This window comes from Phascolarctos cinereus, unplaced genomic scaffold (assembly GCF_003287225.1).
Source record: "Phascolarctos cinereus isolate Bilbo 61053 unplaced genomic scaffold, phaCin_HiC Scaffold_3;HRSCAF=262, whole genome shotgun sequence".
NCBI lineage: Eukaryota > Metazoa > Chordata > Mammalia > Diprotodontia > Phascolarctidae > Phascolarctos > Phascolarctos cinereus.
Window position 1 is genome coordinate 52,272,496 of NW_027555736.1, and position 27,760 is coordinate 52,300,255.

Consider the following 27,760-nt stretch of genomic DNA (forward strand, 5'->3'; position numbering starts at 1 on the left):
CTGATAAATTCCCATCTGCTGACGAGAACAACAAAGAACTATAAGCCTGATTCTCAAACAAACAAAAAACCAAAAAGCAAAAACACAAATTCTTACAGATTGTCTTCAAACCATTTTCTACATTTCCAGAAAACTCTCGGCCAATGCTGCTTAACAAATCTCGATTAGCAATCTGCAAATAAGAGTTAGAGTGATTAAAATATTTTCACATTTCAAACATAACCCAAGTCTTAAGAGAAAAAAAAAAGACTCATACTCTGGAATAGGCCTCCACGGTAGCTCTTAGCTGAGGGAAGCTTCTTGTGGCAAGAACCATGTTAAAGGAGGATTCATCCGTCCCCAGTTTCCCTTCACCGGCTTGATAAAGACGCTGAGCATCTTCCTGAGCCATCTGATGATTCACATTCTGATTTTCATCACGATTACCCTAGCAAGGAAAAGGAGAGAAGAAATACGATTGTATTTTTTTTTATGGATTGTACTTTTAAAGAAGACAATCCATTAATCAATATTTATTAAGCTACTATTCTGTGGCAGGTGATGGGGCTACAAATACAAAGAATGAAACAATTCTTATTCTCAATAAGTTTATATTCAAAAAGGAAAGACAACTCCATACACAAGCATGTAGAGGGAATAAATCCAAGGCAAATACAATAATTACAAGGTAGTTTGAGAGACAGGGCACTAGCAGTGGAAGAGATCAAGAAAGACTTCACATCAAAGGATATGGACAGGCAGTTTTCAGATGAAGAAATCACAGCTATCTATAGGCATATGAAGAAGTGCTCTAAATCACTTTTGATTAGAGAAATGAAAATCAAAACAACTCTAAGATACCACCTCACACCTGTCAGATTGGCTAATATGACAAAAAAGGAAAATGATAAATGTTGGAAAGGATGTGGGAAAATTGGGACATCGATGCATTGCTGGTAGAGTTGTGAACTGATGCAACCATTCTGGATAGCAATTTGGAACTATGCCCAAAGGGCAACCAAACTGTGCAGACCTTTTATCTAGCAATACCACTACTAGGTCTATATCCCAAAGAGGCCCTAAAAAAGGGAGAAGGACCTAGGACCTACATGTGCAAAAGTATTTATAGCAATCCTTTTCATGGTGGCAAAATATTAGAAATTAATGGGATGCCCTTCAGTTGGGGAACAGCTAAACAAGATGTGGTATACTAATGTAATGGAATACTACTGTGCAATATGATGAACAGGGAGATTTCAGAAAAACGTGTACAAACTAATGCAAAGTGAAATGAGCAGAACCAGGAAAATACTGCACACAGCATCAGCAATATTGTGTGATGACCACCTAGGAATGACTCAGCTCTTCTTAGCAAAACAATGATCCAAGACAAGTACAAAGGACTCACCAAGGAGAATGCTATCCGTATCCAGATAAAGAACTGATGGACTCAGTGCAGATCAAAGCCTATTTTTCCACTTATTTCATTTTCTTGTATGTTTTCCTTTTGATCTATTTCTTCTTTGCTAACTGTGACTGATATGGAAATGTTTTTATATCATCACACATGTATAAACTCTATCAACCTGCCCATCATTTTCAGAAGAGGGGAGGGGAGGGAGGGAGGAACGAAAATCTGGAACTCGCAATCTTGTGAAAAATGAATGCTAAAAATTTTCTTGACATATAGTTGAGGGGAAAATAAAATAATATTTAAAAAAAAAAGAGGGGCGGCTAGGTGGCACCGTGGATAGAGCACTGGCCCTGCAGTCAGGAGGACCTGAGTTCAAATCTGGCCTCAGACACATAGCACTCACTAGCTGTGTGACTCTGGGCAAGTCACTTAACCCCAGTTGCCTCACAAAAAAAAAAAATTAAACCAGACCTCCATGACCAGGGGCTGACAGTGCTTCCTGGACTGGACTGGGCTGCCCAAGAGTTCCTACCCTTCTATGGTTAGGCATTCTAAGAGCATCCATCATACTTTAAAACACACACACACACACACACACACACACACACACACACACACACACACACACACACAACATTCAAATCCAGTCTCAGACATGATACTAGCTGTGTGAACTTAGGCAAGTCTCTTAACCCCTTGCCTTCCCCCTCCCAAAAAAAAGGCTTCATGCCACTTGAACTGTGTTTTGAAAGTAGAGAAGGGCTCTCTGAGGAAGACACAAGGAAGAAGGGCATTTCCAGGCATGTAGGATGGCTAGGACAAAAGCAAAGAGCTGGGAGTTGCAGTATCCGGTGTGAGGAACCAATTTTGGTAGGACTACAGAGTGTGGGAGGGAGATGAATGTTGGGGCCAGTTTTTGAAGGGTATTAAAGGCTAAAAAGGAGTTTATATTTGATCCCAGAAGCAAATAAGAAGGCACTAGACTTTATTAAGGAAGGAAATGACAAGGTCAGATCTGCACTGCAGGAAAAATACTTTAACAGAAATGTGGAGGAAGGGCTAGAGTAGGGAGAGACTTCAGGAAAGCCAACCAATTAGGAGGTCAGAACAATAATCTAGGCAGGAAATGACGAGAGTCTGAAATAAGTTGTGTGAATAGAAAGATGTTGCACAGGAAGAAGCAGTAAGATTCAGCATCTCATTGGATATGTGTGGTGAGGGAGAATGAGGAGTTGCGAAAAATGCCACAGTAACAAAGCTGGGAAGATAGTGGTGCCTTTGACAAAAACAGGAAAGTCTGGGGGAGGAAAGACTGAATTTTGCTGGTCAGTATTGAGCCTGAGATGCCTCTGGGACATCCAGCTTGAAATGTCCAAAAGGCCATTGGTGATATGGGATTAAACTTTGGGGATAGCCTGGGACTAGATATGTAGATCTAAGAGTCAGCCACATAGAGATGACAATTAAATCCATGAGATTTGATGAGGTCACCAAGAGTGTAGGGAGAGAAAAAGTAGGGGGCCTAGAAGAGAACTTCAGGGAAAATCCACAATTAGGCGACATGATCTGATCACGAACCAGCAGAGGAGACTGAAAAGGAGCAGTCAGACATGTAGGAGGTAAACCGCGAAAGAACATCACAAAAATCCAGAGAAAAAAGAGTATCCAGAAGCAAAGGTAGCTAATAGTATCAGAGGAAGCTTTAAAGAGGGATCAGTTTGGAGAAAAGACCATCAGATTTGGCAAATTAAGAAAAGATTAATAATACTAAAGACAGGAGTTTCCAATGAGTGATGCAAATAAGAGACAAAATACAAAGGGTAAAGTGAGAGGAGGGGAAGCAAGGAGTTTTGCTGAGAAAAGGAGGAGAGATAAAGGGTGATGGTTTGAGGGGATGGTAGGGGCTATTAAGGTTTTTTTAAGGACAGAAGAGACACAGGAATGCTTAAAGGCTTTAGGAAAGGAACCAGGAGAGAGAAAGACAGGTCAAAGACTACAAGGATGAGATAATTGAGGTTGCAGTCTTCTAGAGAAGATGGGGAAGAAGATAGAACTACGGGCCTTGGTAAGGAGAAAGGCCACTTCTATGTCAGAGCCTAGCAGGTGTTATCAAGGGAAGAAGGGAAGAGAAGAAGAGGGGTTCATGTCAAAGGGCTTCAGTTTTCTCAGTACAGCAAGAGGCAAGATCTTCAGCTGAGAGGGACAGGGGAGGGGAAGGTGTGGGAAGTTTGACAGAAAGGAAGGTTTAGATAAACTTTTGTAAGGAATGGAATAATGAACCAATTAGAGAGGAATAAAAGGACTGCCTTGCTGCAATGGGGGCCCAGTTGAAGTTGGCTAACGTGAATTTATAACGTATCTAGTCAGCACAGGGTACTAAATTACAATAAATTTTGGATTTAAGGAAAAAAATATTAAAAGTTAATTCATTGAGCTCCCCAACATAACTTTCATTTCTAAAGAAACTGTATTAGAGATATAACACTTAAGTTGTAATTTTTGCATAACTCCATGACCTAAAATACCATAAAGGCATTAATACAAAGTGGTAAATCAAATTTAATACTCCAATAGATGTTATCTCATTTCTATAATGCCCTCCAACAGAGATGATTACAACCCACCTATGCCTGTCTATCTTGTGTGACTGCTGGCCATAGCCTCCTGTTAGTTTCTCACCTGAGGTCTATCCAATATGCTGAAAGCCTTATATGAGTTCTCTTGACAGCAAGAAAATGCCAGTGGATGGGTATGAATTCAGCCTCTAACCGTTACTAGGTATGTGACCCTGAAAAAGTCAGTTAACCCCTCTGAACCTCAGTTTCCTCATTTATAAAATAATAATACCTGTAGTACCTGCCCCTTCGAGTTTCTGAAGGCTCAAATGAAATAATATTTGTAAAGTGCTTTCTAAACCTTCAACTGCACACTTACCCTGCCCCCCACCAAAAAAAAGAGAAAGGAAAAAGAAAAGAAAGAAAATACTAGTGGAGCACATGGACTATCCATTAGTATCCTTATTTTCTCCACATAACCAGCCCCTGTCTTTTTCCCTTTTTCATAATTCCTTGTTTGTAATGTTTTGCATATTGCTCATGCCCACCATGCATCTCTCCTCTGCTCTCTGAATGGTTCTCAATTTCAGTTCTTTGGAGACTCTAGTAACTCACATCCATAAACTCATCACTGGAAGAATACTGGCATTAAAGAGCTGGGTCTTTGAGGAAGAAATCTGAGGTTGTCCTATTCAATCAACCGTAAGTGACTGTCAGTCAGCACCACAAAATTTAAGTTATAGCTTCAAGTATCTGGCCATTACATCCAAGGAATCAGGACAAGAAAAGGAATGAAGGGGCTAGATTAAAGGACTGCAAAGGTGTATTCTAGTTCTGAGGTTTTGTATTTTGCTAGAAGAACAGTGAATCCCCTATTTCCCTGACTCTCTAGCTTCATCCACATAATCCTTATCTCTTAATGCAATATTTGAGTATCTATTATTTATTTGAGTATCCATTAGGCTGACATTTGCACTGAGGTATAAATCATGATTCCATTATACAGCTTTAAAAAAATATATTCTCAGGTCAACTAGGTGGCAAAGTAGATAGAGCACTGGCCCTGAAGTCAGGAGAACCTGAGTTCAAATTCGGCCTCAGACCAAACACTTGACACTTACTAGCTGTGTGACCCTGGGCAAGTCACTTAACCTCAATTGCCTAATTTAATATATATATATATATTTTTTTTCTCATTCTATCCTAAACAATTTTCATTTAGGTAGTGCTCCACAATTTGTGATGTGCTCATCATTTCTGACTCCCAAGTGCAGCCATGTCTGAATAAACATAGATGGTGGCTATGCCTGAATGAACAGGGTAAATGCTAGGATGTCATTGTTGAGGGCACTGAACTGCTACGGAGAATAAACACCCTGGGTGCTGAAAAGAATAAAGGACATTAGTTAGCAAAAGGTGCTTAAAGAGTCAGATACTGTCTGCCACAAAGAGCCTTCTCCCACAGACACCCACCAATATATCTTTGAAGTCTTTTACTCACCTGACACATGGATACAAGTAATCGTTCAAAGTGTCCTGAGGTATCTGATCGAATGTCTTTTTCGATATCTCGTCCAAATTCTGATCGGTAACAATTGACAATATCTCGAATTTGCTGATTTGATCTTGTGCACAAAATCTCAATCAATACTCTTTCCTGAGTTCCTGCTCCCTTTGCAAAAATGAGAAAGGGAAATTATTGGTGGGGTGGAACCAAAATAACAAAAAATAATTGTATCTCATTGTTCAATCCAAAAAATTCTATAAAAATAATAAAGTGTTGACTGACATTTGTTTCTAAATTTACAAAGATAGAGGCAGGTTTGATATCTGAATTAAGATGAAGTTTTTAGGATGTTACACAGTACCTTCATTGCATTCCGTAAACTCCAAGCATCATAATATGTAGGTGGCATAAACAAGGCAAGTATCAGTTCTTCCATATTTCCACTTAACTCGGACTTGAGATCTTTGATTAAATCCTATTTAATTACAGAACCAAGGTTTGAAAAATATGTTCAGTTTTTATGGGAATTATTGAATAACAGAATTTATGAAAATCTCAATTTAAGATCCAATTACGTACAAAGAAAAAATATAAACACAAATGCAATTCATTTCACAGATGAGTATTTCATTGAGTCAATCAATAAGCACTTATTAAGCAACTGATCTAACATGATGGAAGATTATCAAAAAATATACTTACTTACTAAAATAGAACATGCGAAGATAAGAAACATACAGGCATAAAACTGATACACACAACAAGTGGAGAACAATTCAGTCAAACAACAAATATCCGAGCACCAAACAATAAATATCCGAGCACCTTCCATGAGCAAGACACTGTACTCAGCTCTATGGACACAACTAAGCTTAAGACACAGCTCTTGACATCAAGGCACTTAAAATCTAGGTTGGGTGGGGGACATGAAAATATTAAAAGATAAATAACATGAGGTAGTACCAGCTCTCAAAAGAGCCATCCAATAAATAAAACACTACCAAAGTTCAGTGAGGATTAGTCAAAACAGGCTTTATGGAGTGAGACTTGAGGTGGGCATTGAAAGATGAACAAGGACTAACAAGTCAAGAAGAAAGTGGAAAGCATTCCAAAGGGAAGCGCCACAAGTAAAAGTGGGTTATGCTGAGGAATAATGAATAGACCAATGTTGCTGGAACAGATTTACAGAAATAAAGGGGAAATCCAGGTATAAAGATAGAGACACAGATTGTGAGAAGGGTCCCCTCTAATAGTCTGTGGAAACCATGGAAGGTTTTAGGAAGAAGGGTTGGGGGAATGGTGGGGATAGGAGGGCTGGGGGAGAGTGGGAAGAGGTGGGAAGTCAGAAGACCAGGTAGGAACCACAGTGGCGCTTCAGGCATTAGGGAATACTGTGATTGCAATGGAAATGGAAAATAAGAGACAGATGTAAGAGTTATTTTGAGGAAAGAAAACCACAGGATTCAGTGGCCATTTCAGTCAGACATGAGTAAGATTTCAAGCCTGGATGACTGGGAAATGATATTATCACTGACAAACAAAGGGAGTCACTAAATGTCTGTTTTCTCATCAGTAAAACGGGGATAATAACAATTGCACTGCCTATGTTGTATGGTTTCTGTGAGGAAAATGCTTCAAAAATCCTAAAATGCTACATAAATGTTCTTAGCAAGTCAGGAAGTGAATTGGTTTCAGGGTAAGAATACTGACTTGCATTTAAACTCTAAGACTATCTGAGATACCATAGTATAGGCTATATACATTTGCTGCAGAAGTTCCCAGGAAGGGAAATGAGTTTGGGTTTTGGGAGGACTGGCAGAGAAATCAGGTCTTAGCTCTCAGCCTTAGGACAAAAGAGGCTTTATGAGGTAAAGATAATCCAACTTCATCAGCATGTCTATGTTAAGGGGGAAACAGCTAACTAATGAATGACCTTGAATTCCAAATTGACAAACTGAGACTTAATAGGATAGGCAGGCAATAGGAAATGAGGGGTCTGGAGGGGCACAGATTATCCCTTATCCTTTCAGATACAGGAAATAGCAGATAGAAACTTTTCCTAGGACAAAGAGGAAAACAGATTCCCAATAATAAGAAAGCAGTAGTAGTTGCTGACCAGGAACCTTGCTAGGCTGTTTTCAAGCGGGTAGTGAGATGAGTTAGGAGGCTATGGTAATACTTTAGTTATAACAACAACAGGGGCCATGAATATGATAGTAGTTTTCACATCTCTTTAAAGCCCTAGAGAAAAGAATACATTCAAGGTCTACAAGAGCCTTTATAAGAAATGAAGACTGAATTATGGATAGGAAGACACAGAAAATGATACAAAGTGACACTAAGAGGCACAGTGTCCTAGGGATAGAGAGCTGGTCTCAGAGCCAGCAGGACTTGGGTTCACATACTGGCCACGTAACTCTAGACAAGGCACTTCGGCTCTCCGTGCCCTGGCACACTTTCACAGACTCTGAGTTGCAGAAAATGTGCCCATCTGCACTGGTAGAGTAGATTTCCTCATCTAGGAAATCCTTAGATCAATAAAATCAGAGGTCTGGTGCTTCTCCGCACCCCTAAAGCAAGATGAATAGAACCAGAGCAGCAAACACATTGACTAGAAATATATTTTTTAAAAATTTAAAAGACAAACGGTGACAGGACTTCAGTTTGACTTGGAAGGGAAGCCAACACAAACACTTTCCATTTGTTGGTGGTCTATTCATTTGTTTGGTTTTCCTTTGTTAAATGTTAAGGGGATTTATGTCAGATTTGATTATTTACTTTGTATGTCTCCTTTGACTTTCTTTTCTGCTGACAGATATTAAGAGTTTTTAAAATTATGGACCCCACTATCTCAAGAGAATGAAAATTACATGTGACCCAGGGAATGATGGAAAGTGTACGGTGGGTTTTTGTTGCACAGTGCATGGCACATAGTAAGCACATGATAAATACTTGTTGCCTGACTTGAGGAAGGCTGCAGCAGATTACCAATGATGATGTGCATGCAACAGGTCATATATGGCATCATCAAGGAGATGTTTGCCCAGAGAAGGGGATGGACCCATCACGTATCTAGGGAAGAGTCAGGTGGTCTGAGTACTGCACTAGTATCTGCAAAATATTAAGAGAATTAGGAGAAGGTCTCCAATATATCTGCTGGATCCTCTATGGAGGATTTATGGTCAGACATGAATTACATCGATGGTGTGGATGGACTGCAATATGCACTGTCAGAGGAAGCATCCATTTCAAGACCATAGCTCCCAAGAAAAATAAATATATTCCCTTTAAAATCTCAGGCCACATTAGCGCTGTTGTATGTAGATTAATAAAACATTTTTCCTCATTAAATTTAAAAAACAAACACATACCTTTCCATACATGGTCTTAAAAGCTGCCTTAATTTTCTGTCTTTGATCATTGGAGCGATTGGCGACAACATCCACAATTGCTTGCTCATCAGTCCCTGGAAGAATCACACACAAAGATGGCAAAAGGAGTCTCTCCTGTGTACTTCCCAGCACTCATTTATATCTTAGTGTGCTTGGAAAGTGCCTACAAGCCAGATCAAAGTAAGGCCTACACGTGAACACTTGGCTTGGGAAGGCTATTCTTATCCTACCTTACGTAGCTTTAGGTTAATTGGGGCAGCTAGATGGCACAGTGGATAAAGCACCAGGCCTGGAGTTAGGAAAACCTGAGTTCAAATTTGGCCTCAGACACTATACTAGCTGTGTGACACTTCATCTCTGTCTGCCTCAGTTTCTTCATCTGTAAAATAGGAATAATTCAGCACCAACCTCCCAGAACAGTTGCGTAAATCAAATAATTATAAATAGCTTAGCAAAGTACCTGGCACATAGTAAGCACTATATAAATGTTAACTATTATTATTATTATTACTTCTACTTTAATTTACTGAAGACAAAAAAAAAGTCCCATTTGTTCTTTACCAAACCCTTTCATGGCCTTTCGGAGAACTTCTGCATCCTTCATAGCATCGAAGTTGGCAGCAGGTCGGATTGTCCCCTGAGTACCTTGAATCATGGCTGCTGGCTGGGAAGGAGATATACAAAAATCAAATTGGGCAAGGAAGCTCAACCACTTTAGCAGGCTACTCAAGCTGTAAGAGTCTATACAGTCAGATCTCCCTACCATCACTGACAAGTAAGGAGGAAGGAGGAAGGGTAAAGATTCAACTCTGACAGTAGTTAGACGATTTAGGATTCAGAGTCAGGGGGTTAGCTCTGGATTTCTGGGGTCCACTATTTTTAGAGATGCTAGATATTGGCATTAGGAACATTCAGGAAACAAAATTAGCCTTTTCCTAGTGGGTTCTACCATTCTAAAGAGACGCCCTGCAGATTCTGGGTATGGGATGATGAGTTTTTGATCCTAGCTAGGTAAATTATTTAACCTTTTAATTATTTTTTTATTCTGGGCTAGAAATACACCAAATAAAACAAGCATTTCCATATACAGAGTAGAAGAGAAGAAGAAGATGGTAAATGAAACTGAATCTCTATCATGTAGAGCTTCCTTTTCTATTCAAGGTTGTCCTGCTTGCCTTTGTAAATTATTTAGTCTTCCTGTGCCTTGGTTTCCATGTTGGTAGAAATGGCAGGAGAGGAAAAGAGGGAGCTCTTGCTACTGGCTAGAGCTAAACAGGGCACTGGCAGAACCCAGTTTAAAAGCGGGACAAAAAAACAGCTCTCAGTGTAGTAGAACACAAATCTCCTGATATAAATAATAATAATAATAATGATAATGATAATAATAGAATAAAAATCTCCTAACCTGCTAAGAAAAGGGCAACAGGAAACACAATGTGACAAGCATATGTCAGGCTTCAGATGAGAAACATTATAACTTTGTTAATGTAACTTTACCTCATTCAGTTCTTTGTATGGGACTCTAACCTTACCTCATTCAATTCTTTATATGGGACTCTGATTAACGAACCCAATATTTCAGTTATGAGAAAAGCACAAAATAAAAATAGCAATGCAAGGAAGGAAGGAGCTAAACAGGTGAAGTCTTTAAAAAATTATGAATTAATTCAAGACTCAGATAGTTTTATGGATTTAAAGTTTGTGAAGCGTGTGATGTGGGTGTGCCTTTAATACATGCTCCCTCTTCCAGTCAATCTAGTCCACAGGGTCCTGCCGATACTCTGGGGGCCTCCCTCCAGGCCTTGGCATAGCAAGGAAAACATTCAAGCCCAGACGCCATCCCCTGGTTACTCCTCACCCCTGCTCATCACTGGCCCACTTCCCTTTCTGACCATGTCTCTCTCTGATAACAACCTTTACATCACTTTTGTGCAATTCCTCATCAGCAATATGTTGCAGCCTATTCACCCCCACCGCATGCCTCTCGGTTGTCCTTTGTATAAGCCACTAGCATAATTTCTCACTAACTGTGATTGATTCACAGTCATTCACCATCATTAGAATAATATTGACATTAAAAAAGATGGACCTTTGTTTTAGAGAGAAGCCTGGGGGCATTAAAATCACTGTGCAGTTTCCAAGGCAATTCAACTCTCTTTAATTCAATTTTAGACCCAGTTTGTTGTCCTGACTCTTACAGTAGCAATAAAGCCTCTCTGAGTCAGTAATATCAGTAAATCTCCAAGTTTAATACACTGTATATCAGCTCCATGAGCAAAAGGCTTTTTCTGGTATAGATGCTTTTCAGTGATTACAGATCTCATTTGGGAGGCTTGGAAATGTGTTGGAGCTTGGGGCCACAGGCATAATAACAGATGCAGACAGACACATCTGAAGGACCACACCTTCTATAAGTAACCCCTCTTCCACTTGGACCCTGTACTGGAAAGCTCCTCCAGCACTGATCATTTCAGTGGACGTTTGTTCTAATCTAGCTTCTCTTCCCAAGTTTGTTTGGTGCTCCTCTTAAGACATCAAAGTCACTGTTTCATGGATAAGGATGTAAGGGTAATACATCATTATTTACATTTTTAGGGTGTAAAAATATCAATGGGATTATATAGAAGCACTTATGCCACTACCAGTAGGGCTGGAGATTAAAGAGAAGTGGAAAGGAGGCCAAAGTAGAGAAGTTACTGAAGAAAAAATAACTATTGCCTACAATCCCTGACACTCTCTTCTTATAGGAACTTTCAATACCCTTCCGGTTCATTATTACCAACCCAGGAAAGGAAGCAGAGTATGAAACACAATTGAAAGTAGAATGGTTATAAGGATGAGCAGAAACCATTCCATGTCAAGCATGTCAAGCAACCAGTCTCTCAACACTTTGCTCTTATGGTACTAATAAATAATAACAACAGCCAACACTTTCCAGTTGGGAAAGTCTTTATAATGTTATCATATTTGATTCCCATAATGACCCTGTGAAAAAAGCAGGAATGTCCCTTTTGAGGAAGCAATTATCAGCAAATAGAAATGTGTCATAGCTGAGTTTGATATCCTAGAATAAATTTGGGATACTTACATATAAATTGATGCTGTAATGGTAAGCAATAGTATATATGAGAGGCAGTAGGGAGTACTGCACATATTGCTGGCCTCAGCTGAAAGAGCTGAGTTCAAGTCCTAACTCTAACACTTATTGGTTGTACGATCCTGGGGCAAGTTACAGCTTTTCGGTGTAACCAGACAACTCTCTAAAACCATATGCTGATCTTCACATCTCTTCTCACTAGGAATTCTTTACACTCATTAAATTACAGGCTCAGACAAAAATAATAACATACTGCTAAAGCCCTGCTCTAATGTCTCACCATGGCATGGCAGAACTCTTGGGTTCACAATGGCAGACCCAGAAAGGGTAAGCTCTGACAGCTCACACTCTTCACTAAAGTGGAAAGGCCTGGTGTACAAGCTCATTAAAGACTGTCCCAGGGCCAGCCTCGCCAAGTGCAGGGAGGCAAGGGAATGGATTTTTTTTGGTCTCAGTAAATCTGGACTTGTGATGTCGATTAGCAAAGGGCCTATACGTACCGATAAAATCACAGACCTCAGAAGTGCTGAAGGAAGGACTGCTGTCCTCCCATTCCTAGAGGGCTGGCCACCAGGTTAATGGATCATTTTAGCCAAACTAACTCAATTACCTGCCTACTAAGGTCCCATCTCAATCCACAGTGGAGTAAATGGAGCCCCTACATAGCTGAAATGAAGGATTCTTAAAACATAAAGGGTTTGCCAACTCCCTTCATAAGCCCAAGGTAAAATGATCTGAAACCCAAGTATTTATTAAGGGCCTACTATGTGTCATGAACTGTGCCAGGTTCTGGAGATACAAAGTGAAAAGTCGAACAGTCTTCTTACATCTACTGGGGAAGACATGGACGCATTTAAATACATACACAACAAAAACGAAGTAATCTGAAGCAGGGAAGCACTCATAACTGGAACGGGGACAGGGGATCAGTAAAGCCTCCATGGAGAAAGTGGCACTTGAAAAAAGTCTTGAATGAAACATGGGATTCTAGTAAAGTGGAGGTGAGAAGGGAGTACATTCCAGGCATGGAAAAAACCTATGCAAAGGAGTGGAGGTGGGAGATGGAAAATTACATGTAAGAAATAGCCAGAAGGTCAGTTTGGCTGGACCGTAGAATGTAGAAAGGGGAACGATGTATACAATAAGGCTGAAAAGGTAGTTTGGGCCCAGGTCATGCAGGGTTTTAAAAGGCAAACAGGGGCAGCTAAGTGGCACAATGGATAGAGCACCAGCCCTGGAGGAACTGAGTTCAAATCTGGCCTCAGACACACGATTCTCACTAGCTGGGTAACCCTGGACAAGTCACTTAACCTTGACTGCCTTGCAAAACTAAAAAAAAAAAAAGCCAAACAGTGGAGTTTTCACTTGACCCTAGAGCAGGGGTTCTTAATCTAGGATTCATGAACTTATTTTTTAAATGTTTTGATAATTGCACACAAACACATATATGCATATATGTGTATATTTCCTTTGTAATCCTACGTATTTTATCTTAGTGCATTTAAAAACATTTTTCTGAGAAGGGCTTTGCCAGATTGCCAGGTGGGTCCCCAACACAAAGTAGGTAAAAAGGTTACTGTTCTAGAGGCAATTAGGAGCCACTGATATTTCCTGAGTAGGGGAGTGACCTGGTCACTCTGTGTGATGGGGAACAAGGGAGATGACTGCTATGTGTACAGCAAGCTTTATCTTCCCTTCAAATGTCCATAGGTACTCCCATGACACTGCAGGAGGAACTATCATTCTCACCTCTATTCCTTCTCTCAAATCATTCTATATTTTATGTTGTGTTGTTTCAGTCACGTCCAACTCTTCATGATCTGTTTTGGGGATTTGGCAAAGATACTGGAGTGGTTTGCCATTTCCTTCATCAGCCCATTTTACAGATAAGGAAATGGAGGCAGAGTCAAATGACTTGCCCAGGGTCACACAGCTCGTAAGTGTCTGAGGCCAGATTTGAACTCGGGAAGATAAGTCTTCCTGACTCCAGGCCCAGCACTCTATTCACTTTACCACCTAGCTGTCTGCAGCAGTATGCTGTGCTATACCTTTACTATGAGAAGCCCCATGCTCTGTGGAGTTACATATAAAATAGAAGCACAGAATGCTGGAGATGGAAAGAGGCTCAGACATTATCCAATCTAACCTACCAGTCAATATAGAAGTTCCCTGTATGACATCTTGGAATGCTAGTCATACCCAAGTTCTATATCCAACATTTTCAGTAATGGGATGCTTATACTTCACAAGGTAGCTTATGGTAGAAAAAATCCATGTATCTGGAGTCATAAGATCTGGATTCAAATTCCAGCTTTGGAATCTACCACCTGGCAGACCCTCAGCAAGTTACTATTCCACCTCTTGGAGTCTCAGTATCCTTATCTAAAAAATTATGTGACCTCGAGGTCCCTTCCAGTTTCAAACCCTGTGAGCCTATCATCAGTAGGAAAGTCTTTACATTGTACCAAAACCTGGGTCCCTAGAATTTCTGCCAACCGGACACAGTGACATAGTGATCTTCCTAAAGCACAGGTCTATGTCACTGGCATTCCCTCTAGTATTTAACAGACTCCAGTGGCTCCTTAGCACAGGATCTGGCACACAGCAGGTATTTAATAAATGTTGATTAAATGACTGATCTCTCTGCCTCAGGTCTCTCCCTACTCCAGTCCATCCTCCACTCAGCTATCCAATATATTATTCCTTAAGCACAGTTCTGATCATGTCACCCCACCTTATTCAGTAAACTTCAATAGTTCCCTATTACCTCCAAGATCAAATACAAAATCCTCTGTTTGCCTTTTAAAGACTTTCATAACCTGGCCTCTTCCTTCCTTTCCAGATACCTTATATTGCCCCCTACACCCACCTATCTGCAATATAATGACACAGGCGTCCTTGCTTTCCTAACACAGGACACTACATCTCTCAACTCTGAGCATTTTCACAGGCTGTTCCCAATGCCTAGAATGTTCCCCCTTCTCATTTCTGCCTCCTGACTTCCTTCAAGTACCAGCGAAAGTCCTACCTTCTGCAAGAAGCCTTTCCTAGTCCTCCTTCATGCTGGTGGCTTCCCTCTGAGAATATGTCCAATTTATCTTGTATCTCGTTTTTACATAATTGTTTGCATAGTGTTGTTTACACACACACACACACACACACACACACATCCAAGGACTGATTTAGATTTTGTACCTGCCTGCTTTAGCACAATGTGTGGCACATAGTAAGCCTTAAGAAATGTTTGCTGATGACTTCCCTTGACTCCTCCAATGCCTCCTTGTGGTGTGTAGATGATGCTAGAATCTTAAAGGCTGTGTGAGTGGGACACAAGCTTGGGAAGGTCCTGGCAAACAGAAAAGACTTCAAACATGAGTCTGGTGACACACTACATCTTATCTGAGATCTAGTGTAGCTACATTTGGAAAGGCTCCTCCGCCTGTCAATTTGGGGCCAACAGCAGCTCATGAGAAAGGCTGCCAATGGGGTAGGAAGAGAGAGCACCTTCTGATAAAATTACAGTTCTTTTGAAATAATGAGATTTGCTTCACATTTTGTTTTGGTTTTGGTTGTCATGACACACAACTCAGTCGAGTTAATCATTTAATAAAACCCCAGTGTCTCTCCCCTAGCCACGCCTCCCCTGTCCTGTACATTCTAATGCCAAGCACTTTCCTCTATTACATTAGATTTGGCCTGTTGTTTCAGGATGTAGAGAACTTTGTGAATCTAGATTCTTTCATCCAATCCATCAGTTTTTGGATTAGCAACCCCTCTCCATTTACCATCATCAACTTATTTGACAAACATGCCATTTACAAGGTAAGAGTGGTCAAAGACATACCAATTTATTTTGCATCTACTGAATCACTGACATACTCATGCAAATTGCCTTTTGAAATGAAAGAGAAATCAATGACCTTTTGCAGAGATAGAAAGGAAAATAAATGGCATATAAGAAAGAAGAATAATTCTGGAGCACAATACTTCAAGAGGCCTTTAGTGTATAGTAAAAGCCTTACTCACTTCACTGCTGTAATCCAAAGAAATAGGAGAGAAAACAGGACAGGAAGGAAAGAACTCGGTATTGATCTGAAAGAACAGATGAAGTTCATAAGGCAGAATGGAAGCACATAACCATCTTTCTGGGAATAGTACCAGAAGACTCTAAATTCCCACAAACAGCCCAGTTGTCATTATATTATTTTGACTAAGAATTCAAATTCTATAACACTTTAAGATTAGCAAGTTCCTGCCTCACAACAACTCCTGTGAGGTAGGTACAGGTCAGAACTACCACAAGGCAACCAGGGTTGTGCCCTATATGCTGACATCCTGGGGGGTTAGGGTATAGTTTCCCCCCACCTCCCCGGATAGGTCTAGTAGGCTGGTAGCCTGGCTTTCTCACCCAGCCTAGGGGCTGCCATATCGTCCCTGCATCTCAGGTTCTGTGGCCATTACAACCTCCCAAGGGAGAACACCCTCCCAGTGGAGCAGATGGCACACCACACTCATCCCTTCCCCAGTTCTGCCTCAGATGAGTCGACAGGCCTGGGAACCCACTGAATGATTAGCTGGGGAGTGGGACAGTTTGCTACCCCTCCCCCCAGTAAACTCTATGCTAGCTCTCCCCAAAGCAGCTCCCCTCTTCTGCCCTCCTGTGTCCACTGGGCCCTCTGAAGGCCTTCTTAGAGGACAGAGGAAAGATCACTTCCCCGAATGAGTAGTCAGAGGACCTGAATCTGAAACTTGGCTATTACTGATTGCCTGTGTTATGTTGGGAAAGTCTCTGCATCTCTCTGAGTCTCTTTTCTCATTTGTGAAATGAGAACTGGGATGGACTAGAGTCACAATCCACAAGATCCCTTCCAGAACAGAATCTAGGATCCTAGGATTGGATCAAAATCACTTCCTTTCCACTTCCTTTTGTCTTCTGCTGCTCACTGAAGCCTAGATTTCTCCTTCAGATACTATAGAGGGAGCTGTGAGGCTTGGCTGGAGTCAGGAAGATCTGAGCTCAGATCCAGTCTTGGACACCTACTAGCACTTAACCTCTGTTTGCTTCAGTTTCCTCAACTGTAAAATGGAGATAATAATAGCACCTATCTGTCAGGGCTGCTATGGCTTTCAAATGAGATGCTATCTGTAAAGTATCTGGCACAGTGCCTTGCACAGAGGAGGTTGTAGATGAATACTTATTCTCTTCCCTTACACCTTCTTCGTGACTGGCTGCTTCTTCTCTCCCATGCTGTGGCACACGTGCCAGGCGGAGTGACCCTTTCTCCCCACTGACATAATCCCCCTCTGTCACCATCACTCAGGAACTTCCCTTTCCTTCTTTAATATTCACTTCCTGACCGGATTCTTGTTGCTGTGATCTAGCTATCTCCAGGGACTCTTTTTCCTGCCTAATATGTTAAGGACTTGGCTCAGAGTTTTTTCCCAATCTGGCTCAAATGTTTCAACTTCCATGACTTCTGTCTCCAACCTCTTTATGACATAAAAGAGTGGTCATACCTTAGGTATTTCTCTGCTCTCTCCCTCCAAGAGAAACTGTCCTAGTTATAGCTTTGGGTAGGTAATATGTTACTACCCCCAGATGACAGATGAAGAAACTGAGGCCCTGAGAGGTTAAATATCACGCTCACGGTCACAGTGAATATGTGGTAGAATTGGAATTTGAAAGCAAGCCCAGTGTTCATTCTATTATGCCATGCTGTCTTGCTTATGAGCATTGTCTCCAACAGAATCTTTCAGAAGGGGGCAGCTAGGTGGCGCAGTGGATAGAGTACCAGCCCTGAAGTCAGGAGGACTTGAGTTCAAATCTGACCTCAGACCAAACACTTGACACTTACTAGCTGTGTGACCCTGGGCAAGTCACTTAACCCCAATTGCCTAAAAATAAATACATGAATGAATGAATGAATAAATGAATAAGAATCTTTCACTAAGGATTTATTCAGTTATCCAGAATTATTACCCATGACAGAGAATGGAACTGAATCTATGATTTCACTGCTATAGAGAACTCCCAAATAAGGAATCTACCTCTACTAGTGCAGGTCTGTGACTTCTTGGCAATTTACAGAGAGGTGCCTAAGGCCCAGAGAGGTTAAGGAATCTGACTAAGGTTACACAGCCAGTATGCATCAAAGGTAGGACCTAAATCCAGTTCTTCCTGACTCTAAGGTTGGCTCTCTATCCACTACACAATGCTACCTCTCCTTTACCTGTGATGAGGTGTAACAATAAATCTATCTTGTCCTCCTGACCTTATTCACCTTATCAAAGTTAATAGGACCCTGTATCTAGTTAGTCTAGGCAAGGTATACTCTGGCCTGCATGAATATGTTCACAATCGAGGACATTTAGATACCCCATTTCCTCTGTATTGTAAACCTCCCAATGGCAGCAAAACAAGGCCATTTTCCTTTGGTATTACCCGGTTAACCCTTTGCTGGAAAAGGCAGGTCCCAAAATACCTGATTAGGATAAGGAGCAGGAGCTTGGCCACCAGGATACTGGGAAGGAATCTGTCCTCCAGGGAACCCACCTACAAATTAAAAAAAAAAAAACATGTGATAGTTCTTTTAAAATGGGTCACTCTTCAAAAGTACATTGGTCTGTTTTTACATGTAACTGGGAAGAAATAAAATATTAAATAAAAAAGAATCCCCAGATGAGGTTTTTTTTGGGTGAGGCAATTGGAGTTCAGTGACTTGCCCAAGGTCACATAGCTAGTAAGTGTCACGTGTCTGGTCTGAGATTGGATTTGAACTCAGATCCTCCTGACTCCAGGGCCAGTGCTCTATTCACTGTGCCACCTAGCTGCCCCCCAGATTAGTTGATCTTGAAAAAAAAGTACATTAGTTGTTATGTATATTATATGTTTGTAAAGATTAGTGTTACAATTACCCATCAAAGTAGGGTTGGGTTTTGTTTGTTTGTTTGTTTGTTTTGGAATATGCCAAATGAAACCTCTTACCAATGGGTCACTGAACCATTGGAATTTGTTTCTCAATGTTCCATTTCATTGCTATGTCCTCAAGGGTTAATACTTTTCTCCAAACTCTGGATGAAATTCTGATTTTATCTGAGGAAGGGTCTAGGTTATTATCTTCTTTTGGCCAAAAGATAGAGGGGAATAAGTACAGAAGAAAAGGGCAATCGGGCAGTTTGTATTAAAGCTCAGAGTCTTTTTGTTTCTAAATTTGGAAATGTTTTGTTTATTTTTTTAATAAAAAACTGATTTGCCTCTCATTTGTTAAAAATCCAAAATTAAAATTTTAGGATAGTTCATAATTCTACATACTATGCTAAAAAAGTTTCAAAGGACCATTTCATTCACTGAAGATGTTATAAGCCTGACATATAATAATGTCCATTTTTCTCTTTTCAGGTTAAAAAATAATTTAGGCTACAATTCAAAATAATGTGGTATAGCTTTTTATTTGGTTATAGTAGACGCCTACCTGGGATTTGGATCTGGCCTGGTCCACCACCATATGACTGGGCTGGCGGTTGTGGGTAACCAGAAAAGCCAGCTCCACCTGGTGGGACTCCAAATCCTTGGCCTGGAGAAGGTACAGAGAGATGAGTTTCATAATGATTACGATAAATATCATAATTTCAGAGGAAACACTGAAAAATGAATGACCATAGTGCATTCCAAGCAAAGATTACACATAATCAATATTTACCCTATCAGACAATGTATTTAAAAGTGCTACTAATTAATAAATTTAATTATCACATTGTCATGCTTCATGTTTAAATTCCATGCCATCTACACAGACATATGCATATATATGTGTGTGTATATCTATATCTATGTGTTTGTTTTAATCGCTTTCCTTGCTAATTGACTCTAAACCTTTAAAACAGGGATTCTTAACCTTCTCCTCCATTAGATTTTAAGTTCCTGGAGGGCAGGATCTGTTTGTGCTTTTCTTGGTATCTCCAGTGCTTAGTACAGTGTCTGGCACACAGTAGGTGCTTAATAAATGCTTGTTGACTAACCACGGTCTGGGAATTTTAAAAACTGACACTATATTTTAATATAATTGGTTTTCTTTGTAATCCTTTGTCCTTTATTTTATGCATTTAAGAATATGACTCTCAGGAGAGGTCCATAGGTCTCAGAGACTTCCAGAGGAGGTATATATGATACTCAAAAAGGATTCAGGAACCCCTGTTTTAGACAAAAGGTCCTGAAGCTTCTACCTACAGGCTTCATTCTAAAGATCAGTTCTGTTTTACTAGAAATCAATGCTTTTTAGGACCTACTAAAAATTATGAGGAAAGAAGGAAAAGAAATCTCTCTTTTACCATGAGAATTATGCCAATTTTGTTCACAACAATGTTTAAGCCAGCTCCCAATTCTGACTGCTCAGCAGGAATACCTATCCCACACACAGCACATGATTTATTCTCTCCAGGGTCCAGCTCAGGTACTAACTGTTCATGGAACCTTTTTTGATCCCTTGAGCTAACCATAAACTCTCCCTGTTTTTTTTTTAGAGCAGTTTGGCTCTTTCTTCTGCCCTTATTGCACTCTACCTCATGGATTAATGATTTACCCAAATGCCATTATTTTCTCATCGGGCTGTAGTAAACTGGAGGGAAGGGACTGTGTTGTTTTTCTACTTTATATCCTCAGTGACTGAACTAAAGTGACAGTCTGACCCCAAGAACGAAGGGAGTGGGGAAAGGAAGGAATCTAGTACTCTATCTAACTCCAAATCAATACCACCAAGGACTATAGCTTACCTCCAGGATAAGAAGGAGCTCCCCCTGCTGGTGGGGCACCAGGGTACCCTCCTGGGGCAGGGTAGCCTCCAGGGGCTGGGTAGCCTCCAGCTCCTGGGAAACCACCAGTTGGTGCAGGAGGATATGCTCCTCCTCCCATTGGAGGAAAGCCAGCAGGATAAGGATACTGACCAGCAGGAGGTGGAAAAGATGACTCCTGACCTGCAGGCTGAGAATCAGAAAATCACCAAGTGAATCTGTGCTCAAATAAAGCCGGTACATTTAAAAAGAGCATGAGGAAATATTGTAAAAATCTACAACTTTCTTAACTTAACAGAACAACAGATACCTTTTATACCCGGGCTTCTAGGAGTCTTATCTGTCAAGACTAGGTCAAACACAATCATCTTGGGACCAGCAAGTCATTCATTTCACTTGTGCCTCAGTTTTTCCATCTGGGCTATAAGAGTCAGGGTTCTCTGCTATGGTTCAGGGCATTCTTCTCCTGGAATTGTTTCTGACTTTTTGGATTTCAATATCATGTCCCTCTGCTGATGGCTCATCCCAGAACTTCTCTCAGTGAATCCTCAGGGGTCCTCCTCACCTGGAACAGCCTATCACCTCTGCACTCTGGAATATCCCTCCAAAAGTTTCAACCCTCTGCTTCCACTGCTGAGTTCCTCCTAGAACAGGGGTAGGAGGGGGAACCTTCAGCCTCGAGGCCATACCTGGCTCTCTAGATCCTTAAGTTGTGGCCATTTGACTGAATCTAAACTTCACAGAACAAATTCCCTTCTGTAAAACTTGGACTCAGTCAAAAGGCCACATCTAAGGACCTAGAAGGCCACATGTGGACTCAAGGCTGAAGGTTCCCCACTCCTGTTCTAGAACCTCCATTTTTTGGGAGGGCCCATATAGCCTTTCTTCATCTTCTTCCTAGTTCTGTTCCTGATTTTCTGGACTTCAAAACCATGCCCTCTTACCAGGTACCTTCCTCTGTGCCCCCTCTTCATCCCTTTCTCTCTTTATCCTGTTCTTGAGGGCGGGGCCATCTTTCTTTTGTATTTGTATCCCCAGTGCTTGGCATGCAGCCTTGCACATAGTAAGCACTTAATAAATGACTGTTTCCTTCTTTCCTTCCTTCAAATATAGTCCTGGGAAAAGAATAGTTTTCATGTCCCTGAAATTTGAGGATACGATATTAGAATTCCCCCTACCACATAATAAAGAAAGGATTCTAGGGCTTTCTTCTCCCTCTGTCCCTCTCTTCCTTCCTATTTTGTGGACAGGGGAAGTAGAAAGGAGAAAACTGTACTAATTCTTAAAATTAAATAATATTTAAAAAAAAAGAAATAAAAGAACATTGCAGTAGAAGTCAAGAGGCCTGAGGTTCTAGTTCTGGCTCTGTGTGACCTCAGATAAATCATTTCATTTTCTTGGGTTTTACAGTCTGAGGAAGTTGAACTCGTCAATCTCTTAAGGTCCCTTTCAACTCTAAGATTCTACGATTTGGTGAGAACAGTTGCCACAGGGTTGCCAACTGTGGACACAATTATGATTCTCATCTCTTCTCTGACACATTTAGGGTCGCAAATGTGTTTCCCATCAGGTTACAGTATCATAACTCAATTGTGGCTTCTCTTCTTCCTCCTGGTGGTTGGCAAGTCTACCACTGGTGTGAAGCTGAAATGTACAACACTAGAAGGCCAATCCTATCCATCCCATCAGGAATACAAGCACAGCTCTTAACATCCCACACATCCAGAGTGGGAACTGACAAGCATGTTTACAAAAGTGATCCCAAACCCCAAACTAAGACTGAACCAACAGAGAGGGGCCCCTTGAATTCCCTATGACACAAAGAGAATTGTGGCCTTGAGTCAAGTTCCTCTCATGCTCATTAATGAAAAAGAAATTATCTGGCAGAAATGATTTGGCAGGGTTTACACAAAAGGTTTCTAAAATTTCATCTGACTCTCTTCCCCACCACTCCCTCCCCATCCTCTGGTAGTGATACTTACAGGATATCCAGGGAATGCTGGGTAGCCTGTAGGGGGGTATCCTGGGTAAGACATTCTGTAAAAGAAGAATTTTTCTCAGTGGTTTCTTATGAAATGTAAGGTCTTTAGAAACACATATGGCTTAGGCTGGTTTTTTGTTTGTTTTTTAAGTAACACATTTTTCTTTCAGAATTCTGGGCATTCAAGTTCAGCTGTATAACTTTGGGGAAAGGTCTGAACTTCAGTTTCCTCATCTGTGAAATGAAGGAAGTGCATTAGATTTTAAGGTCTCTCTGATTTCTGATTCCGTGCAATATGAAAATTGAGGATACAAATAACTTATTCTATAGCCAATTCTCCATTGTTTATATTAATGGAGGGGTATAGGAGCAGTAATCTAAAACAGCAACATAACAATTTTTCTGTCTAGACCTGTGATCTCATAGGTGGGAGTTGGGAGTTCCTCCGTGGGGAGGAAACTCCCTCTACCAATGCAGATCAGCAACTACTTTGCAGAGGCATCAGGTAATGCCATGACATGCAAGTGAATTGGATTTAAGTGAAAGCTGTGCAAAGTCACTAGCCTAACTTTTTCCTCGGGAGCCATCTGGGTCCAGTGGCAAGATACAGATCATAAGGGAGACTGTGACCTTTTCAAGCTAAGGTCTTTCCCAGTTTCTGTTTGACTGAGACAATGCCTATTCAGTGACTAAGGCTCAGTAAGAAATAAGATGGAAAATGGCCTCTACCTAGTCCAAAAAAAAAATCAATCTGGGAGGGGAAGACCCTCAGGGTTGCTGGCCAAAACAGAAACAACTGCTATTTATATTCACTGTGAGCCAATCAGGGCCCAAACAATGATCAAATGAGGCTGGACCTGTGACCTATTGTTGACCAATCAGTGAGAGCCAGAAAAAATAAAGTTTCAGAGATCAAAATTTACCTTCCTTTGGGCAGAGCACCTTCAGGTAAGGGTATAATATCCTTTGTGGACAAAACGTAGGGAGAAGGGCAAGAAAGAGAAACAGAGAAAAAAGAGAGAAAGAAAAGAGGCAGAGAATGGCCTCTTTATCCAGTTAAAAAAAAAAGGTCTTAAGATTAAGTGATTTGCCCAGGATCACACAGCCAAGATGTATCAGAGGAAGAAATCAAACCCAGGACTTCTAGAAGCCAGTACTTGCCCTTTATCAATTACACCTGCTACTTCTCAATTCTGAAATTATTTGTGCAATATTTGACTTTGCAAATATTAGAGAATATTTATTTTGGCAGTAGATTTGCTTCCCTAATTATTCTTGATTGAGAGTAATACTGTAATTACTTTGAGAATTTCTCATATCCCAAATGATGACCTAAGGAAGTTTTCTGGTTAGTGGAGGCAGGGAGACCCAGCCTTAGATTCACATGTGAATTACCCACTGTGTGATCCTTCATGCCAAAGAAAAGTTACCACTGCTTCTGGAAAAGGAGTGTCAATAGGTTGCCCTTTGGCTCCACTCACCATTCCCTCAGCTCTTCCCTACAAAACACTCTGTGCTTGCCCTCATTTCCTTAGAAGTGTTGTCTCTTCCACTGGGATATAAATTCCTTGAGGGAAAGGGTTTTTTTCACTTTCCTATTTGTATCTCTGGTGTCTTGCAATGTGGTAATCACTTAATAGATGCCATTCTTTCATTCATTCACCACAGAGAAAACTTCCTTTTCCTTGAAGGATGACAATATTTCCTTTTTGCATTTGTATGTCTCCCCCTCCCTCAACCTAGCACAATGTTTGGCAATATTAGGTGGTTTACAAGATGACTGTTTAATGAACAAATGAAAAGTTGAAGAGGTAAAAGGCCCAAAGTATTAGTTCATACTAGTTGGAAGAATTAAACTCATGACTGTTCCTCCCCTTAAGCTTCCACAAATTCCCAACTCCATCAATGACATTACTAGTAATCTAAGTTTTAGTCACCCTTGATCCATCCCACTCCTTCATTCCCTATAGGCACCTGGTCATCCATTCTTCTTTCAAAAACATTGCTATTCCTTTTGTCCTTTCCATTCCCACTGCTATTATACTAAATGCAGGCCCTCATCAACTCATATCTAGATGACAACAGAAAACTGATCTGCCTGGGTCTACTTTTTCATCTCTCCAATTCATCTTGGCCTCTGCCACTAGATTAATCTTCTTAAGACAGTGTTTTCATCATGTCACTCTCCAGTTTGAAAGCCTTGAACCCTATTAATAGCCTAGAAGCTCAAATGCACACTCCTCTCCCAGGCATTCAGGTCCCTCCATGACTGGCTCTGCCTTGCCTAAATAATTTTATTGCCCGTTAACTAACCAACGTGAACCCTCTGCTCAAGTGATTCTGGGAACACAGAATGCTTACTGCTGGTGCCTGAGACCTTGTTCATGCTATCGTCATCAACAAAAATGGTTCCCTTTCTCCTCTGCTGTTCAAATCCTATATGCCTTTTTGAGGAAGGCCCATTTCAAATTCCACATCTTCTGTCTAGTCTTCCCTGGCTATTCTTGTCCTCTGTACCACTCACTTCAACTCATCACTTGTCATACTTTATGCTAATTATTTTTGTATGTCTGCATTCATCTTGTTAACCGTAGCAGATTGTAAACTCCTTGAAGGCAGGCACCTCTTTATACCTCACAATGCTAAACACAGAATAGGAGCTTAATTAGTACTTGCTGAATGGGCTGCTATCTGCCTTGCTGAAGGGAGTACACACATTGATAAGATCCTAGATCCCTTGGAACATTAAAGAATCCAATTTTCTGGCCCCAGGACTTCTTTTCCACTATGAGGACCTGCTCTTTATTTATAAGGTTATCTCTTGCTTTAAAGCAGGGGCTCTTAGCATGGGGTTCATGAACCCAGGATCACACAGGTTCTAAAAATATTTTGATATTGTATTTCAATATAATTAGTTTCCTTTGTAATCCTATGTGCTTTATTTTATGAATTTAAAAATGTTGTTTTTAGAAGGGGTCCATGGACTTCACTGGACACTGCTAAAGGGATTCATGACACAAAAAAGGTTAGGAACCCCATCCCCTTCTGCTTTTAAGGATCTACATGTATTGCCTTTTTAAGAATTTTAAAACAGTAGAAAAATGCACAGGCACCCAGCATCCTTAAATTTTGTTTTTGTGCACTTTTGAGAAAGTAGATTTGAGACCACAGACCAGGAGGTGCCACATATATTTCTCAAGTGGTCAAGGCAAACATAAACTCCTTCTGAGTGACTAAGCAAATCACTTAACTTCAGCTCCAGGAAGGCCCCAAGGAGTTACTACACTTCACTTAGATGAAGCAGGCCAACAACACAGTTCTGGCAACACCCATTTTCGCAAAAGAGAGGGGAAAATGCCCCAGTTTCCCCTAATCATCTCCACCCCATGAGTCAGTCCCATAAGGGAGTGGATTTCTCACAGAGCTTCACATATGTGGCATGATGCCCAGTAATGAGGCAGCTGTTGCAAATTTATCAAACAAATGAATCCAAGTTCAAGAGGAAGGGTGAAGGAAGACAGCTTAAAGCCCCTCTCCCCATATAGGTTGTTTTCCAAAACTGAGTTAAGAAGAAACATTAAAATCAATGAGTCTAGAGATGCTTGGATAAAGAAATAAACTGGGGATATATAGGCTGCCTCCCAAATATCTCCTTTATTAACCTACCTGAAATTCTCAGCATTAGTCTTTCCTTGAGAAGGAAAAACAGTACCTGTGAGTGTAACTCATTAACAGCCATTATCAAATTAGTACAGATTAGATACTAATTTGATATCTGTCAGACAGCAAGGCAGTTACTGGCAATTATAAACAATTGAGACTTCATGCTCACCTCCAGCTCTTTTTGGTGGACACTAACATCTTTTTGCTTCTCTACAATGGGATCTGTCCCATAGAAAATGCAAAGATGTCACTATTTCCTGCTGCTGCTCAAAGAACAAAAAACATCTGAAATTCTCCTTTAAGTCACACATTTCAAAGAGTAGTTTTCAGGATTTACAAATAGAGAATTTTGTCTCAGCACCCTAGTAGTGGCTCAGATTTGCTCCTATTTGCTACTTCCCTGGATAGATCTGTTCTTCCGAACAGAACCTATCTCTGCAACTACCTGAACAGGATGGAGTCCATATAAGCTGAGGTTCCGGTTCATCCAGAACCAAGTTTTCATTCCACTAGGTTTTCCTTTCTCTTCCCCCAGTTAGGGAGGAACTTTATCTAGGTTCAGCTTCAAACATATCTCCAGACCAACTAAATAGTGAGCACAATGTGGAAACTGGAGAGTTCCCTCTGGAAAGGGGGATGGGGTGGGGGTGGGGCGAGGTGGTTTATAATAATCCTTGAGGACGGTTATCTTCTCTACTGCTCATATGGATAGACTTGATACATTTTTAAGAAAGGAAGGTTTGGGGACCTCCACTCAAATCCCCTGGCGCGTGGAAGTGACCCCAACTAGGTCGCTGGAGGACAAGGGTTCTCCCCAAGCTTTCAGAAAGCCTGGGACAGAGTTTCCCACATTAGGACCAGGCTTGGCTAATTTCAGAGACGCTGGTCAGCGGTGGGGGGGAAGGGAAGGGATGCTGTCTCAGGTTTGCTCTGGATAAACTGGCAGAGGAAGAAACAGTCCACCCATCACAGTCTGCAGAGAGATGGTTCACTTGGCCACCATGACTTCAGATCTAAAGGGAAGGGGGAGGAGGCTGGGGAGGGCATTCCCTAGCGCGGCCCCGCTCCCACCTCGCCGCATCCCCGCCCTGGCCTCTGCGCACACCTCTGCCCCGACCCCTGCTCCCACCCCCACGCCCGAGGGGAGCGAGCCAGGCCCGGCCTGGGCCGGCGAGGGGAGGGGGCGGCCGCGGCTCCTCACCTGCCCGCCGAGTAGCCCAGCCGCGCCACTTCCCCAGCCGGCCCGGCCCGCAAGATGGAGGCGGGGGCGGGGCCGGGAGAGGGCTCGGGGCGGGGCCTGGCCCGGGAGACTGAGCTTGGGGTGCGGCCCCCCCTCTCCCGCTTTGGCCCGGGGGCGGGGGCCGCAGAGCGCTAGTCTGCCCTTG

At 41.4% G+C, this 27,760-nt stretch overlaps 1 protein-coding gene across 4 annotated transcripts in view; it reads right to left on the reverse strand.

Annotated features, from left to right (window-relative positions):
• The window catches only part of ANXA7 (annexin A7), a 30,974-nt gene extending 3,324 nt beyond the window's left edge, over positions 1–27,650 (reverse strand). Inside the window, exons 1-12 of one of the 4 annotated variants that reach the window (XM_021006135.2) lie at positions 27,577–27,650; positions 22,714–22,768; positions 20,714–20,921; positions 19,417–19,518; positions 18,427–18,497; positions 15,971–16,036; positions 9,409–9,511; positions 8,827–8,921; positions 5,817–5,930; positions 5,450–5,620; positions 257–427; positions 97–172 (exon numbers count right to left, since the gene is read on the reverse strand). In XM_021006135.2, the coding sequence (XP_020861794.1) occupies positions 97–172; positions 257–427; positions 5,450–5,620; positions 5,817–5,930; positions 8,827–8,921; positions 9,409–9,511; positions 15,971–16,036; positions 18,427–18,497; positions 19,417–19,518; positions 20,714–20,921; positions 22,714–22,767 (1,231 nt within the window). In that variant the 5' untranslated portion in view covers position 22,768; positions 27,577–27,650. Of the gene's footprint in view, positions 1–96; positions 173–256; positions 428–5,449; positions 5,621–5,816; positions 5,931–8,826; positions 8,922–9,408; positions 9,512–15,970; positions 16,037–18,426; positions 18,498–19,416; positions 19,519–20,713; positions 20,922–22,713; positions 22,769–27,576 lie in introns of those variants that run through there. The other 3 variants (XM_078150841.1, XM_021006136.1, XM_078150842.1) reach the window with 3 other exon arrangements.
• Positions 27,651–27,760: the final 110 nt, after the last annotated feature.